The sequence below is a fragment of the Lissotriton helveticus genome, chromosome 2_2 (assembly GCF_964261635.1).
Source record: "Lissotriton helveticus chromosome 2_2, aLisHel1.1, whole genome shotgun sequence".
Taxonomy (NCBI): domain Eukaryota; kingdom Metazoa; phylum Chordata; class Amphibia; order Caudata; family Salamandridae; genus Lissotriton; species Lissotriton helveticus.
In genome coordinates, this window is record NC_136060.1 from 250662404 (window position 1) to 250678820 (window position 16417).

The 16417-nt window shown below is 42.6% G+C and overlaps 1 protein-coding gene across 1 annotated transcript in view; it reads left to right on the top strand.

The window, feature by feature from the left end:
- The window catches only part of SEL1L3 (SEL1L family member 3), a 684155-nt gene that overhangs the window by 134575 nt on the left and 533163 nt on the right, over positions 1–16417 (top strand). Inside the window, exons 4-5 of the mRNA XM_078678371.1 lie at positions 1426–1547; positions 10921–11036. Coding sequence (XP_078534497.1) covers positions 1426–1547; positions 10921–11036 — 238 coding nt within the window. The remainder of the gene's footprint in view (positions 1–1425; positions 1548–10920; positions 11037–16417) is intronic.

Consider the following 16417-nt stretch of genomic DNA (forward strand, 5'->3'; position numbering starts at 1 on the left):
TACATCATTGTGCTGCCATAAGTGACATGGCTGGTGGGTCAAGAGACTGCTGACATCAGCTTGTACCAATCACTGTACCCTCTTGGCCTATGTGATCCACTGCATTGCATCACAGTGGGTATGGCGGCTTGTATGTATGTACCTGATGTTTATGTACTAAAATATGCCAAAAAGTGATGGCTGGAATGCTTGAATTAATCTCAGCCAGTTCTAATTAACCTGGCCGAATCCCAATCCATTGTTATTTTGCCCACCATGCCACCTCCGTTTGGACATAGTCATAGCAAATCTGTCTTGGCCCTCCTCCAATGGGAATGGTGGGGCCAGAACTGCCAGGCCAGGTCTGCCCTGAAACTGAACAAAAGACACCCAGGACCAGTTTTGCAATAGTTAGGGCTCATCAGCCTGGTTTAGCTTGGATCTAGTGACCCAGTGAGCACATGTCCCTTGTTTGGGCATACCTGTCCCATTTAGGGTGACACACTGAAATATACAAAAAAGTGATGGTTAGAATGCTTGAATTAATTTCAGCAACTGGTAATTACTCGAGCCACATCCAAATCTATTATTATTTTGCACACCATGACACCTCAATTTGGACCCAGCCATATGCAAATCAGCCTTGACTTTGCTCCTCAAAGCAACAGTGTAGCCCAAATTGCCAGGCCAGCTCCTCCGTGAACTGGCACACAACCAACCCAGGTCAGGTTTCGCCCTAGTTAGAGTTCATCAGCTAGGTATAGCTTGGTTCCAATGACACAATGTGCACAGGACCATGTCAGGGCATACCAGTCCCACTTAGGATGAAACGCTAAAATATAAAAAAAAAACTGATGGATGGAATACTTGAATTAATCTCAGCCACTGGTAATTACCCGGGCTGCATCCAAACCCATCATTATTTTGCACAACATGCCATTTCAGTTTGGACCTAGCTATATTCAAATCAATCTTGCCCCTGCTCCAGTAGGAACAGTCCAGCCTGAACTTCCAGGCCACGTCCTCCCCGAACCGGTGGATTGGGATGCGGCCCAAGTAATTACAGGTGGCTTAGATTAATTCAAGCATTCCATCCATCACTTTTTTGTATAATTTAGCTTGTTATTCATGTGTACATGTATGTGGTATATGTAAAGTAGGATCAGCAAAGATCTGCAAAGCAAAAAATACAAGATAGAAAATGGGAGATGAGAAGGAAACCAATGTGTGTCACTAACATTAGTATTGTTGCAAGTAAGAAATATTCCACAATAGAGTTGTATTAGGGATATGATCAATGCTCTGAGTAGCGATGGCGATTGTTTGGTTTTTACTTGTAATGTTTCTCAGTGGTGTCTGATTTGATTTGTTTAGCCTTTATAGTATGGCTTTATCAAATGTATGGATCTTGCAATACTTTATTTTATGTGTTACTTTACTTTCCAGCTTTACTTTCTCAATATGGATGTACTTGCTGAATTACTGCTCGAATTTGCTGTGCGGAATATTACACCACATTGATCCAAACAACAAGTATACCACACCACTATTATTTCTAACTGAAGAAGGTAAGTGTTGCTTGAGATAGATGACATGTGGGCAGAATATTGAAGGTACCTGGATATGATTATATGAATATGGTTTTTTCCAGAGTACCCTCTTCTTAGGCAAATTGCAGTAACTCTATAACACAAGACTACAACACCCACCACCTCAGATTAGTAAGGACAACCTATTATGTTTTGTATCTGAACTAGTGTTTAGCATTCAGCAGTTGAAGTCCTGTTCATAAACCTATAAATATTTTTAATATATTTAGAATATCAATTACTGACAGACACCGTAATTCTTTAAAGTAGATAGTTCTTTTTTCTGGTGGCTTCTTTTGAGACACACACAAGAGCTACTGATTCATCACACACGAAAGCATGACTTGTGTCACAGTGGAGCTTGGGAAACAGGATCTCTGAAGTGTTTCTTCTCTAGCCGGGATACTTTTCATCTCAGAGTTTTAAATATTACAAAAGACTCTAGAGCTATCAAGAGGACCATAATTATGCTTACTGCTGACATCTGTGACTGACCTGCAGTTTAAGTCTCGTAATCTTGAAAGGACCAGCTTACATTTTAATTTTACTCAGTTTGGTAACTTAACTACCATTACTTTCAGTAAATTATTATTAGTAGCAAAAGTAGTAATAATAGTAGTGGTATAAGAGTTATATTACTACGGCTTCTACTACTACCAATAACAAGAGGTATGACCTATATTTGCTGAAAAAGGAAAAGCCTCGCGACTCTAGAAGAGACAAGTTGCAAGGGAGCCATGATGGGTAAGGAAAACTCCCCTAAAGTTAATGGGATTACTGCCAGTACGGTTAGTCTGCAGTGGTCTGTGTGGTAAATGAATGACAACTTGATCCAAATATCTCCCATGAAAAAGAATGGAACGTTCTCAGCCCCACAATCAGGCACCACAAACCAAAGTGTAAATCCCCACACAACCTTAATGCCTTCCAAGTTAATAAAACAGTATACACTCTTGAGGATTATCTACAGGTTGTCTAAGTACGACTGTGCTATTGTCAACAGCTTCCTTTCCCCTTGCGCCGAGCAACCAATAGTGCCATCCTCTGCGTGTTGGTGTGAGGATTTGTCCTCATTTTTAGAAAATAAAATAGCAGGGATCCAGGCTAGTCTGCGCACTGCCTGTCTCAGTCAGAGCTTCCCAGCCCTAGCTCACTCCACACCTTCTTCTTCCACTATTCACGTCTTCAGGGAACTTTCCCCACCATCTGAAGTCGATACCCTAGCAGTCCTACTGACCCCTGTCCCGCGCGCGTTCTTGGAGGGGTGGCGGAGGTGCTCTGTCATGAGATCACTAAAATCACTAGTCTCTCCTTTAGGACGGCGACAGTCCCCGATTGCTGGAAGCAGGCTAAACTTCTGCCATTGCTGTAGAAATCGGGCCTGGACCCGGCAGTTCCAGCTAACTACCGGCCAATCTCCCTGTTACCAGTATTGGCCAAGGTATGCGAGAAGATTGCTTTCCGCCAATTGAACACTTTTGTGGAAACTTCTCATGCCCTCTACCCCGCTCAGTCCGGATTCCGCGCCGCCCACAGCATTGGCATTGATGGAAATGTCCGAGGCTATCACGGAGTGTCTGGACGCGGGCGGCAGAGCGGCTCTAATATTATTGGACCTCTCTGCCGCTTTCGACGCGGTTCCCCATCTGCTTCTCCTCACTCGTCTGTCATCCATTGGCGTCACCGGTTCAGCCCTAGAGTGGTTGACATCATTTTTTCTCCACCTGACTCAGCAGGTATGGCTACCCCTCTTTTCGTCATCGGCCAAGCTCCTTTTCACCGGGGTGCCCCAGGGGTCGACTTCAAGTCCGTTATTGTTTAATATATATCTGACCCCTCTGATTGTCTTGGCCGAACAACTCGGTGCTAAATAATAATAAAACGCTGATGACACGCAGCTGCTGTTTACTTGGTCGGCCACGGATCTGGACACTTCATCTGCCCGGACCTGTCTTTCATCAGTCTTCAATTGGCTGGCATCTGCCCAGCCAAAATGCAATGAGGCCAAATCTGAAATTCCACTCTATGGGCAGTTCCCCCCACATTTCAGAGAATCCCTGTGGCCTTCGGACATTCCATCTCCTAGCTCCATTGGCAATCCGGCTAAAAACCTGGGGGTGTGGTCCGGGGAAGATTTAAAATTTGAGGAACATATTAAAAGCTCACCTGCGGTTGTTTTGGTACTCTTAAAGCTCTCTGCAAATTTTTTCCTCTTCTTCCCAGAGCGGCGAGAGAAACAGTGACGAGAGCTCTCATTCTCTCTCGCCTTGACTACGCTAATGCCCTGTTCATCGGCATCCCAGCATACCTGACTACCCGCCTTCAGATAATACAAAATGCGGCTGAAAGACTTCTTTTTAACATCTCAAGGAAGACTAGCGTCCTCCTCCATCTGCACAGTCTGCACTGTCTTCCAGTCTCTCAACGGATTGCATTTAAGACCCTTTCTATTGCCCACAGAGCCATCTACGATCAGGGCCCACTCTACTTGAGGAAACGTTTTTCTCTATATCTTCCTACCCGCCCCCTTCGATCTGCCACTCAATACCGACTGGTTGTCCCACGCTTCAAACGATCCCACCTAGGTGGACACTCTATTGCTGTGAAAGCAGAAGTTGCCTGGAATTCTCTACCTCTGGCTCTTCGAGCTAATCAGATTTTTAATTTCTTTTAAAAAAGCACTCAAGACCTATCTTTTCAAAATGACGCTTTAATTCTCTCTCCTCTATCTGTATTGTTTGCCTCTTTACATCTCTCTCTTCGTGCCAGTGTAATTGAGTAATTGAGAGTAATTGAGCGTGCTACAAAACCACCTATAACATAACATTTGGTTAGTACGAATTATCTGAGCATGACGGCAATGCACATGTGTGTCAATGCAGCTTGAAATGGGAGACTAGGTTAATGCTGACATTTTCCAAAGCAAAAATTCGTTTATATTACCTTTCTCCCACCTAAAATTGTCTCCTTTTGAATGCAAATCTATGGGGAAAATAAATGGCCACCCCCCTTATTTTTTATTTTTCAGAATCTGTATGGTATGATCCAAGGTGTGCTGAAGCAGAACAAATCAGTCTCCCTCTCTACTCAAATAACTAATTTCAAAGAAATTTACTGAAACAATTTTGTACATATAATGGAACAGGACCTGGCTTCCCATAACATGCATTAGGAGGGTAACTCTTCCATTATGCCTAAAATTGCAGACAACCACAATAAATACATAATTACACATTTCTTTTCATCCCATACTCATGATTACCATCCCCAGCCACAGAAGTGAAGGTAGAAGTTCTCATTAAAAGAAAGCATCAAGAACAAAAATGTTAACATCAAAAATGGGATAGATAAAGTATGAGATGGTAAGGATTACTGCCCAAGTAGGAGCACCATATAAGTGAACATCCTCTCTTTAGTGTCAGTGCCAATATAGGTAGACATGGCAGTATTTGAATATGTCCTCCCCGAAACCAAAATGCGGGTACCACCAAAAGGCACAGGGGAGTAGGCTGCTTAACCCTAAACATGCAAATCAGGTGGACCATAACAACCGCTCTTTCAGACCATAACACAGAAGATTCCATGGAAGGGGCATGCTGGATGCACATGATAAAGTATTTTGATGAGCTTGCAGAAATTGTTTAGCAAAGTCCAGAATGAGGAGACTGCTTTCAAATACTGGTTTTGAGGTTTACCGGACTTAGGGGCCTATTATGATTGCGGTTTTCCCGCATCCTCCGGGCCGGCGGAAGCCACCGCCAGCCCGGAGGATGCGGGAAAACTGCCTCTAGCCTCGAAAGACCCACCGCCAAATTAGGATGGCTGGTGGGTCTGGCATTCCGTCCGCAGATTTTCCGTCGCTGTCGCCTTCCGACCGCGGCGGAAAAGCTTTAACATGGCTGGCGGTGTCTATCAGACACCGCCAGCCCTATTAGGATGGTGTGAAAGGCATGCTTTTCCGCGGCGGCTTTACCGCCATGGAAAAGCATACTGACTTTCACTTCGGGGGCCTGTTGCAGGCCCCCTGGGTGAAGGTGGGGTGGGGGTGCACATGGGGGGTACCTATGGTACCCCCCTGCATTTGCGTGCACAAAGCAGCAGGCACTGCGCGGTGCCTGCTGCTTTGTGCATGCAAATGCAATGCATGCATTTTTAACCTTGCGGCGGGTGCAGCTTGAAGCCGCAATGTTAAAGATAGAGGATGTGACCGCCACCCTGGCGGTCACATCCTAATCTGCTCGGAGGGAACGCCGCAGCCCTTGCGGACGTCCCCTCCTGCTCAGGGGTTGCGGACGGACTCAAGTCCGTCCGCGATCATAATCGGCCCTTATGTTTGATAGATAAAATATTGCTACAGCAGCGTCTGAGGTAGCCATTGCTGCAAACATTCAGTTTTGGAAGTGGGCAAGTACAGTGGATGGGTCTTGGCATTCCTTGGCTATCTTTTTATGTCCACCTAGAGGCATTTAAACCTTTTATATGGCATTGGGTCATCTTGAGTCTGAGTTAAATCAGTTGTCCTGCTGCTTTTCTCTGCTTAACCTCTATTTTTCCTTAATTAACTCCCCGTTCTATCCTTCCTCACCTGGGCTGCTTTAGACCGTTTGGCCCCATGCGACTCACTTAATCATTCCCCGTCTGACCAGCATCGAGCAGCAGCTCTGTTGGATACATGCCAGAAGTAGATAGAAGGGACTATGGGCAAGTGTATCAAACATTTTTTGTGTTCGCAAACTGGCTGATTCTCAGAATTAGCCCGTTTGCAAATGCAAAAAATGCTTTTCACATGTAACAAACCCTATTTTGCGATTCTGTAACCTGTTACTGAATCGCAAAATGGATTTGCGATTCGGTATTTGGAAGGGGCGTGTTTATGGCGTCCCTTCCAAATACTGAATCGTAACGGTATGTATGAAGGTTTTGTGACCATGAATGCCATTGCAGAACATTTGCAATTTACCATCAACTTCAAGCTGGTGCTAACCCATTCGCAAATGGGAAGGAGTCCCCAACAGACCCCTTCCCCTTTGTGAATGTATGCAAAAGTCTTTTTTTAAGAGCAGGCAGTGGTCCCACAGACCACTGCCTGCTCTTAAAAAATGAAAGGTAAACTTTTTCATTTTTCATTTTGTAAAGCATCCCGTTTTCCTTTAAGGAAAATGGGATGCTGTACAAAAATATGATTGCTTTATTTAAAAGCAATCACGGATACAGTGGTCTGCTGACACCAGCAGGCTACCATGCCTGTGATTTTAGCGATTCTTTGGGGGCCGCAAATTGAAACCTACCTCGTTAATATTAATGAGTTAGGTCGATTTGCAACCCCCTAAGAATCGCTAAATGAAACTCTTGGAGTTTCATACATTTGTAATAGTGATCACCTAATTGCAATTCCCAGAAAATCGCAATTAGGTAATCGCTATTACAAATGATGATACATGTGGCCCTATCTGATGATGGAGACAATTATAGCTTCTCAAATAAGACCTTGAGTGACTGAAACCACAAAGAAAGCAGAGTATTTATGCTGTTGCAAAATGAATACTATTTCCTGATATAATGGAAGTTCTGACCGCTCCTCATCACAGGCGCGGATTATAGGAGGCTAAGCTCTTATAGTGTCATAGTCATATTCAATTTGATTGTATGAATATTTAAAACCTTTACAAGCAAGCAAAGCAATTGAGATTATTCAACATACAAAGTTAAAAAAACACATTATAAGAACAAACAGAGCTCTAAGTTCAGGACAGAAAAGATTTAGCAGAGCCTTATTTTAAGAAGATAAAACAGGTAAAAAAGCAAAGTTGAGAACTGCTCTTTTTTTTCAATTGATGTCACAACAAAGACAAACGTTTAACACATTTTAAGGAACAATGTGCATAACACGCTAAGCAAGGACCCATTATAGGGTGGACAGATCTGCAATCAGCACTAGGAAGAGACAAGTCACAGAATTATCTTGCTCTCAGACTGACCCATTACATGTGAAAAAAAGACATACCTTTTCGTCGCCGATCACCAGCCGCCGCCTCTCCTCCGACACAAGAACAGGGAGCATCCAGACTCCTCTAGCCAATCACGTCGCTGCCTTACAGCAGCAACATGATTGGTCTGAGCCCCTTGGTTCGGCGCACAGACGGGAACTTGGGGGCTGTGCATGTCTCCATCGAGGCTGTACAATGCAGTCGATGGGGAACATTCAAAGTGCGCATGACTGTTTAGCCAACCCAAGTCAGCCGTCCAAACCGTTGCGCACTTGAGGTGTAGCAGCAACAACACCTCCTCCCTCTACCTGGCTGTGAGAAGCCCAACCCCACCCCAATCAGGCTGGCTCCTTACAGAAGAAAATTATAATAATGTAACGTTATTAATGTTGCTTTATTATCATTGCTTTATTATAATTTCCTTTTTCTTTTTACACTTAGTGGGGCGAGGCTCCTCTGCCTTAGTGTAGGAACCGCCCCTGCTGTCCACTCGCTGGATTCACTGAGATGAAGTTGATGACCCAGGAAGAGGAAAGGTAAAAAAGAGCAGTTTTGTAAGGTTTTGTCAGGTCAGTAAGCTGTGCAGGCACCTGTATTGGGAAGCATTGGTCTGAAGCCTCCGAGGGGCTGTGCATCAGCAGGTCTGCTCGTCTACCAGGGCAAAACAGAAGAATCTGCTGCATGCATCAGCAGTACTTAGTTGGTAAAAAAATAAATAAGTGCCAGGGCACTCTTCAAGAGGCTTGCACTACACTTTGCCACTGTCAGCGCTGCCAATGACAGTACTAACACAGTTACTAACCATCATACTGCTCCAAGTGTGAGAATTCAGACTTTTTGAGGCTTCCAAAGCTGTTAAAATGGCTTGGGTGGCAGGTATTAGTTGAAACCACTGGCTCAAATTAGGCCTTGTGCATTTACCAACCTGCCCTAGATCCTCAATCTGCTCATGTTTACATGCTCTCCAATTAAAGGCCCAGCTGCTTCTATCTGCATCCACCTATCACAGCTAAGAGGATGCTGTCAACCTTGATGGCCAGCTTCAAAGAATGGAGTCCTCAAAAGTAGAATTTTTTAACATGGAGCTGCTTTTCCATCAAATTACACCCCAGCAACAGCCTAGTTTTCTGCCTTGGAAGGATTACTATCATGCACGAGGCTGACTATTTCTACGTGTAGGAGGCTTTGGAAGGCTTTCGGAGTTTACAAGTGACGCACCACTTTCTCCAACTAGTAGTGCCTCAAGTCATCAAGACTGGCTAAGGCCCACATGCTTTTGCAGTTTCCATTGGTCAGTTGTCTTACCAAAAGGAGTGCTCTGATGGGGACCAAGCAGATACCGCTGGACTAGAGTACATAACACTGTTTCCAAGACAGGAATAAGGCTTCCACCTAGTGATAAATGCAGAGTGCAAACAAATTATTCCTGCAATGTCTTTCCAAGACAAGCTCATAATGCAAGGACTTTGATCCTAATCCATGCCAGCAGATCTTGGCCTACCTTCACATCCAATTCACCTTGGCCATCAATATTCTTTCAGTTTTTCAAGGCCCGCTGTCATTTCCAGTTCAGATTCCTGCCTTTTGTGTCAAGTTTTGTCCTCTGACCCCAAATTTTTAATAAGAATTTGGTTCTCCTGGAAGGGTTATTTAACGAGTAGGGATTGCAAGCTTCTCCTAACTGAATGGCTACTCACTGCAGCTTTTTTTCAAAACTTAGGCAGATGTATTTCTAAATATCAGCAGCTTCCATCGCGAAGATAAATGTCGTGCTTCTGGCTTTTGACCTTATTTCTTAACTCGTCACATTTCTGGATGGTTCAATGTTCCTTTTTCCACTAGTTACAGAATTATCTTGCGACTTTTATAGCATATACCAGTGCACATTTTTACATGTTCATGGCAGCCTCAGAACATTTGAATCTTTGTGCCACCTACTTCTAAAATCATTGCTAGACAGTGTCTTCTCCCTTGCCCTAGTTTTCCACATTGTAGTAGCTCTCAGTGTGTCTCTCTGTAAAGCTCATATAAATCCATCTCCTCTTTACCTGCCAATTTTCCTGACTTGGGTCTTCAGAAGATAGTCTCCTCACAGGGACCTGCACAAGCCATGAATCACACTAGGCAACCAGCCAATTTTGCAGTCTTCTTCTGCACCTGATCGTAATTGTCAGATTTGTGTGTCTCCGTAGGTCTTCACCATAGGGCATATTATCTCTTCTTTCTCTTTCGATTTTTGTGGATGTTTTTCTCTTGACCTGTACAATTTCAAAGGAGTCGTGGGATAAAAGGTCTCGGCATAATGATTTCTCAAGAGGTTTGAGTCCCAGAAGCTGGTGGTTTATTCTCCTATCCACATAGGGCATGTCTTTGATCCTGTAGGCATTTCAGAAAGTTACTTTTAAAACACTGGAGGAAGTGTTTTTGTCAGCTAAGATTTTCTTCTTTGTAATCCCCACTTGGGACCATTTGGGTGATAGAATTTGATCCTTTATTGTGTCAGGAATAAGCAATTTGTATAAAATAATCTGATGTTTAGTTCTAAGTATTATTTTCTGAACCTTGTCCGACCTTTCTTTTCTCTCCACTCTTATGTCTAGGACTGCAGTCCCTCCATTGCTCGTATGTCCAACACTTTCTCTTTAAGCCTGTTTGTTGTCATTTCATCAGATAGAATAGCTATTTGTCTTTTTATAACCCAGAGACCAGTTGTAAGAGGCCCCCTGTACCTACTGTCAGTAGATAGTCTTGTTTTGCACTTACTAGTGCCTTTACAGTTGTTGGAATATGCATCTGAATCATGGTTCAAAGTAACACAATCACTCTGTGGCATCTAACACGTGCAACATTGTATGCTCATGCAGGTTGATGTGAAATGTATGTGCCTTTCCAGCATGGCGTTTCAGTTTATGCATTCTGTTGGATTTGTGTGTTGAAGATTTGTAAGTAAATAGATTGTAAATGGTGCAGCAACTTGCTTAGCTGCCACCTGGGTGGATTCTCGTTTTACTGTTCCATGCATTCTAATGCAGTTCAGTTATGTGATGACGAATATGGACGAGGGTTTAATATTCCCAATTTTTCATGTGTAAACTTTTTTCCGTCCTAGTATTCCTTGTCCATTTCAATGTTTCGCCAGTTTAGCAGGTAGGGGGACATGAGGGGCGGGGGTCAGATTCAAAGGTTTATTAGCATGTTTATCTATCAACTGGACCATTCTCTGAAGGCTGGTGTCACAGCATTAGGCCAAGATCCACTCTTGGCTAAAGCTAAGTCCATGAAGGTGTGTTTTTAGATCCTGTTATTTTAGATCTGCCGTCATCAATTTCCACTGACAAGTTCCCTCATGCTTTGCTGTTTTTCAGGTTCTGTTCATATTCAAATGCAGCTTGTTAGTGGATTGGACTTTGCAGTAAAAACAAACTTCAAGCTTCCAATAAGGAATTGGTTTCGACTGGACTTCGTTTTTGATGGCAGACAGGTACTTTACAAAGGTTACAAGAGAAGAATTTATTATGCTTGTCTGTTCAAAATATGTTTAAAAGAAGCATTAGGGCAGCAGCTGTTACATTTCTAAAAGTGCTATTTTCACATAGGGAACCACTTTCTAAAAATGTGCAAAACTGATGTAAGCGAGGGAGTATCAGTAGTGTTTTCTGTACTTTCACTTGATTGCCTTCTTAGGGTCCAACAGGGTATAACTTTAATGCAATGACGTGTAAAAAAATGGAAAATATCCACTGGTCAACAATGTTTTCTACAGTTTCTCGTAGTGAAACAGTTGAGCCGCTCATGAATCATTAGGGATTAGCTCATTAAGGAGTCTGAACTGTCACCTACGTCTGTGTCTTAAAGGTCTGGTGTTATGTTGGAAATGTGAAGTATTCAGTGTGTTTCCCAAGAGACAGATGCCCTGAAACCGGCCCCAGGATGCTTGTTTCCGGTCCAGGGAGGACCTGGCTTGGCAGTTCGGGTGACTGTTCCCATAAGGAAAAGGGTCAAGACAGAGCAAAAGAATGATGGATTAAACCCAGATCCTTGTGACTGGGAGTGAATATTTGAATTGTCCAGCATTCCGTCCGTCCATCAATTGTTTCTTTTGCAGATCCTGTAGGCAGCCACAGGTACTGAAATCACACTTTTTGATGTTTAAAATTGACTGCATTTCACAGTAAAACTTGGGTGGTTATAAACCAGCTAGTCGGATATCATAACAGAATCAGAATCAAACACAGCCCTCTCCATTCTATTCCCAAACAATAAATACCTCAAAACTTTCTGACTCACCAGTTTTGCCTCCTCGTGTCCTCTCCACTTTCCTGGATCAATTTCAGGCACCATACTGGCCAGACAAGGGGCTCAGCCTAGGCTTTCTTGCTGTTCTTAAGATTCCTTGTTTAAGCATGCATGCTAGGAGGCAGGATTTCAAGGTCTTAGCAGCCAAAGAACTGAAATAGTAATCCACACTCCACTTGCCTGACTGAATCCTTCCTCCAAAGAGTCCTGAAAACCATTCTCTTCTGTTGATCGTCTTCTATGTGCCAATATACCCTTGCGTAATAGTTTGCCCTCCTCAAGAAATACATTAAGTGAATACATAAAATCATAATATTGTAACTATTTGTAATTTGCATTGACGAACTCCAGCTCTTCAGAAACGAGTAGGATAAGTTTGCAAATTACAATTTCATCAAGCTAGCCTTCTGTACTCAAAAACATCCTCTAGGAAATCAGTCATGTCTGCCATTGCTGCTCTTTCTACTAAGCATACTTCGGAAAATTCCCAAAATAGAGACCTGATCCTGAATCTTACAGTGCCACAGCAACATCTTCTTCAATTTGCCATTTACAGGACAAATGATGCAATCTATAACAAAATGTCCCACTGATGTATGAAGAGCTTGACACTTGGAGGTTTCTGCATAGTTTATATTTCACAGTTTAAAAAAAATGTATTTTATTGCATTTTTTCCGAATAGCACATCGTGTATTGCACCTGCTCAGCACATTGCCTTGTTACAGCCAAGGATTTTTGCACTTCTGCATAGCGCAAGTGCTACTCAGTTTAATTTTAAACAGAACTTCTCACAACAATAAACATAAAGTCACAATATCACAGGTTTTACACATGAACAAGTAATTAATCTTCTGGGTTAGATAAATCATAGGTTAGGATCAAAAGGTATGGCACAGTCTTCTGAAAGCAAGTTGGAAAACGAGTCCCCACTCCCCCGTCCCCCACTCTGCATAACATACCTTTTCTCAGCACAGGCTCAAAGCATGTGCTCTGTCATCGTTTCTTCTTAAGGCAGACGTTTATCGGGGGGAATCTCAGAGCCTTGTTCAACTAGGGCCACCGGTCCAGGTAATCTGTGAGTCTGGGGTCAGCTCCGACTAGTTTCATATGAACACCCTCAGCAACGCACCAATCAGCCACCCCTCTACCATTGGCACCTTGGCATTGAATTGCCAACCGTCACGTGGTCAGCAACAGGGTAAAATCGATAAACTTTTTCTTTGTCAGTCATTTCATAATGAGGCCCCTATTTCTAATAGAAAGAGTTGCTGTGTGCGTTGTTGGTCACGGTGTATCCTCTGCCAGGAAGTGACCGCTACCAGTTTCCAGGAATCCTGTAGTTTACTGCATGACCATGTCAGGTGATAGCATGTCTCTCTTTGTCTCACTTGGAACATCAAAGAGACTTTGTATTAACTAATTTATGAAGGATGACAGGGGTTATATATGTACGATGTACAAAATTAAACTGTATAATTCGCAATCTATTGGGACTGGCTGCAGTTGTAATAAGCGTGACAGAGCATCGCCACTGCTTATCCTAGAACTGCGCATTAGAGTCCATCTCCCACTTTTGCCAAATGTGTTAAACAGGTACAACATGTCTGCCCAGATCGCCTTTGTCAAATGTGTTATCACTCCCAGGCTTCCATCTGTCTGTGCGAGCACCGTCAAAGTTGCAGAAACATGCCTCTCAACATCCAGAGGACCCCATCGCGCTCAGGCCAGCTGGCGCAGTGCCCAGTAATGTATGAATTGCCCTGCTTGAACCTGACAGAGGGTCTGAGGTTGCTTGCTTCAATATAAGCATATGCCTGTCAGTGTATAAATCACCCACTTCTCGGAAGTTCCCTGTTTTCCAGCAACTCAATTCAGTTCCTTGTCTAGACTCTAGAACTCGGAGAAACCCTATAGTGGCATTACCCTGGAGTAAGGGAAAACACGACCCAGAGTGATCCGAGCATGTCCTGCGCATCTACTGACAGTCTCAGGGTCTTCTCAGCTGGCAGAGATGTGCCTCTTTTTCGATATATGGTCTGAGTGAGTTTCAATTGTGATCTGGATCCTGTGAATAGAGTCCTGTCTTTGCGGTTATCGGTACAATACCAGCCTGCTCTGAAATATAGTTGCAAGGCCTGGTAGTATGCTTCCAGGTCAAGAATTCAGAGTCCGCCCTGTTTATATGTGCACTGCAAGATCTCCATTTTTACTCTGCTCCTATTTTCCCCCACGTAAGACTGATCAGTGCCAATTTGACTTTTACTAATATATCATGGGGGATTGGTAACATACTGCATTGAAATAAATACAAGGGTGTACTAGGGATTACCAACATTTTTGCTGTCGCTATTCTACCCACCATAGACAGAAGGATATCCTCTACCACAGATCACCTTTAACGACCATGAAAACACTACAATGGATTCAGAACTTTGCTGCCAGACCCCTCCAACATAAAAAACCACAAGACCACATCTCCGCTGCCTTGAAAGCCCTACATTGTTTATCGGTTGCCAGAAGATCCCCTTTCAAGCTGCTTTGTATCACCCACAAAGCGATCCATGGAACAGGACTGCGCTTCAACAGGAATAAAATCACTAAACACATTCAACAAAGGGACCGCCGCTCTAGAGTGGTACCGCGCCTCAAAATGCCAACGTCCAAGAAAAAAACTATGGGTGGCACATCCTTCTCTGTTCAAGCAGCCACACTATGGAACTCTTTACTCCCAAACATAAAATCCACGGATAACCACCTTATCATCAGAAAACTACTCAAGAATTGGCTCTTCCCCACATAACCACTGAAATATACAGCATATCACTCTGTATATAAGCATTTATGTGGACTATAGATATGTACCGATATATGTGTATTGCTTTGTATAAACGTGTAGAATAATTATGTTAAAAAAATATTAATATTCATTAGATCTGCTTAACAAATGTACATATTACTAATAGTTACATTATTCTATGCTTTTAACATGTTTATAAGTGACTGCATAAATAAGTAAATCTATTATCATAACTATTGATCTACAATTGCTTCACTATTGAATTACAAAAAAAATATAAATAAATACAATTAATTTAAAGTGCAACAACACTTGAAAGCCGGTTTTATTTAATGTATCTTTAATCTACATATATTACCTTCCTTTATGCATCTATTTACCTTCCATGTAATTATGGATCTATATATTTATTACTTTTCTTCTAATTCAGCATATCCAATTTCTCACCCTATACCACTCTCAAAATATCCTCTACCTCAACTCTCTGACTCATCTCAAACCTCTTTCTACTACTCTTTCCAATGCACTACCCTATTTCTCACCCTTACCTCTATCAATGTATCCTCTACCTCCACTCTCTCATTGATCGTAAACCCAATACCACTACTATGACCTCCAAAATAACCCTTTCTAGACTGTTCCCTACTCTACCCCTCCTTACGTCATCTCATACCTCTTTTACTATTCCGATCCCCCAAACAAGCCTTTTAAAACCCTTTGCTCTGACTCTCCCCCTCCACCTTCCTTTTACTTATTCCAAGCCTCCTTCTACTGCTAAGAGCTCCAAAACATCCCTCCACTCTCCCTTTCAATCCAAATAACAGACTAACATGTCCACCACTCAAATTAATTTCATATTTCACTATTCTAATTCACCACTAATCCTTTATGGATTCCGGAATACGGTGCTACTCGCTGAAAAAGCGCTTTAACACCTCATCAGGGGTAGCAAGTGCTATATAAATGCAAACCTTTTTCCCTCTTCTATCCCTCCACTACCCTTTTCAATCCAAATAACTGGCCAACATATCCACCACACAAATTACTTTCATATTTCACTATACTAATTCACCACTAATCCTTTATGGGTTCTGGAGTAGCATGTCACTCGCCGAAAGGGCGCTTGAACACCCCATCTGGGGTAATAAGCGCTATATAAATGCAGACCTTTTTCCCTCTTCTATACCTCCACTATCCTTCTCAATCCAAATAACTGACTAACATATCCACCAATCAAATGACTTTTGTTTTTCACTATACTAATTCACCACTAATCTTTTATGGGTTCTGGAGTAGAGTGCTACTCGATGAAAAAAAAGCTTCAAAGCCTCGTCAGGGGTAGTAAGCGCTTTATAAATGCATTTACAATTGCAATATGTTGCTTTATTTGCATATGATGCTGATAACTTCTGTGTGTTTCAAACAATTTTGGTACCGACACCTTTTCTATGTATTTCAATGTCCTTCTGTGATATCTGGTTGCAAAATACTGATTGTAAACTGTACCCAATCATGTTTGCGACCAGTAAAGATTTTTAAGAACCAAAAATATGATTTTAAAATATGAATCGTAGTGGGTCAGAAGACGACCTACCTCATGAATATTAATGAGTGATGTAGCAAATTGTAATTTGCTACAATTCTATGTCATCGCAGGGATGGTGGCCTGCTGGGGTCAGCAGACCAGCTTGTCTGTGGTCGCAGTTCAATATTGTCAACTTTAAAAAACTAATTCTGGCCATTTTTCTTTAAGGAAACTGGCCTGCGT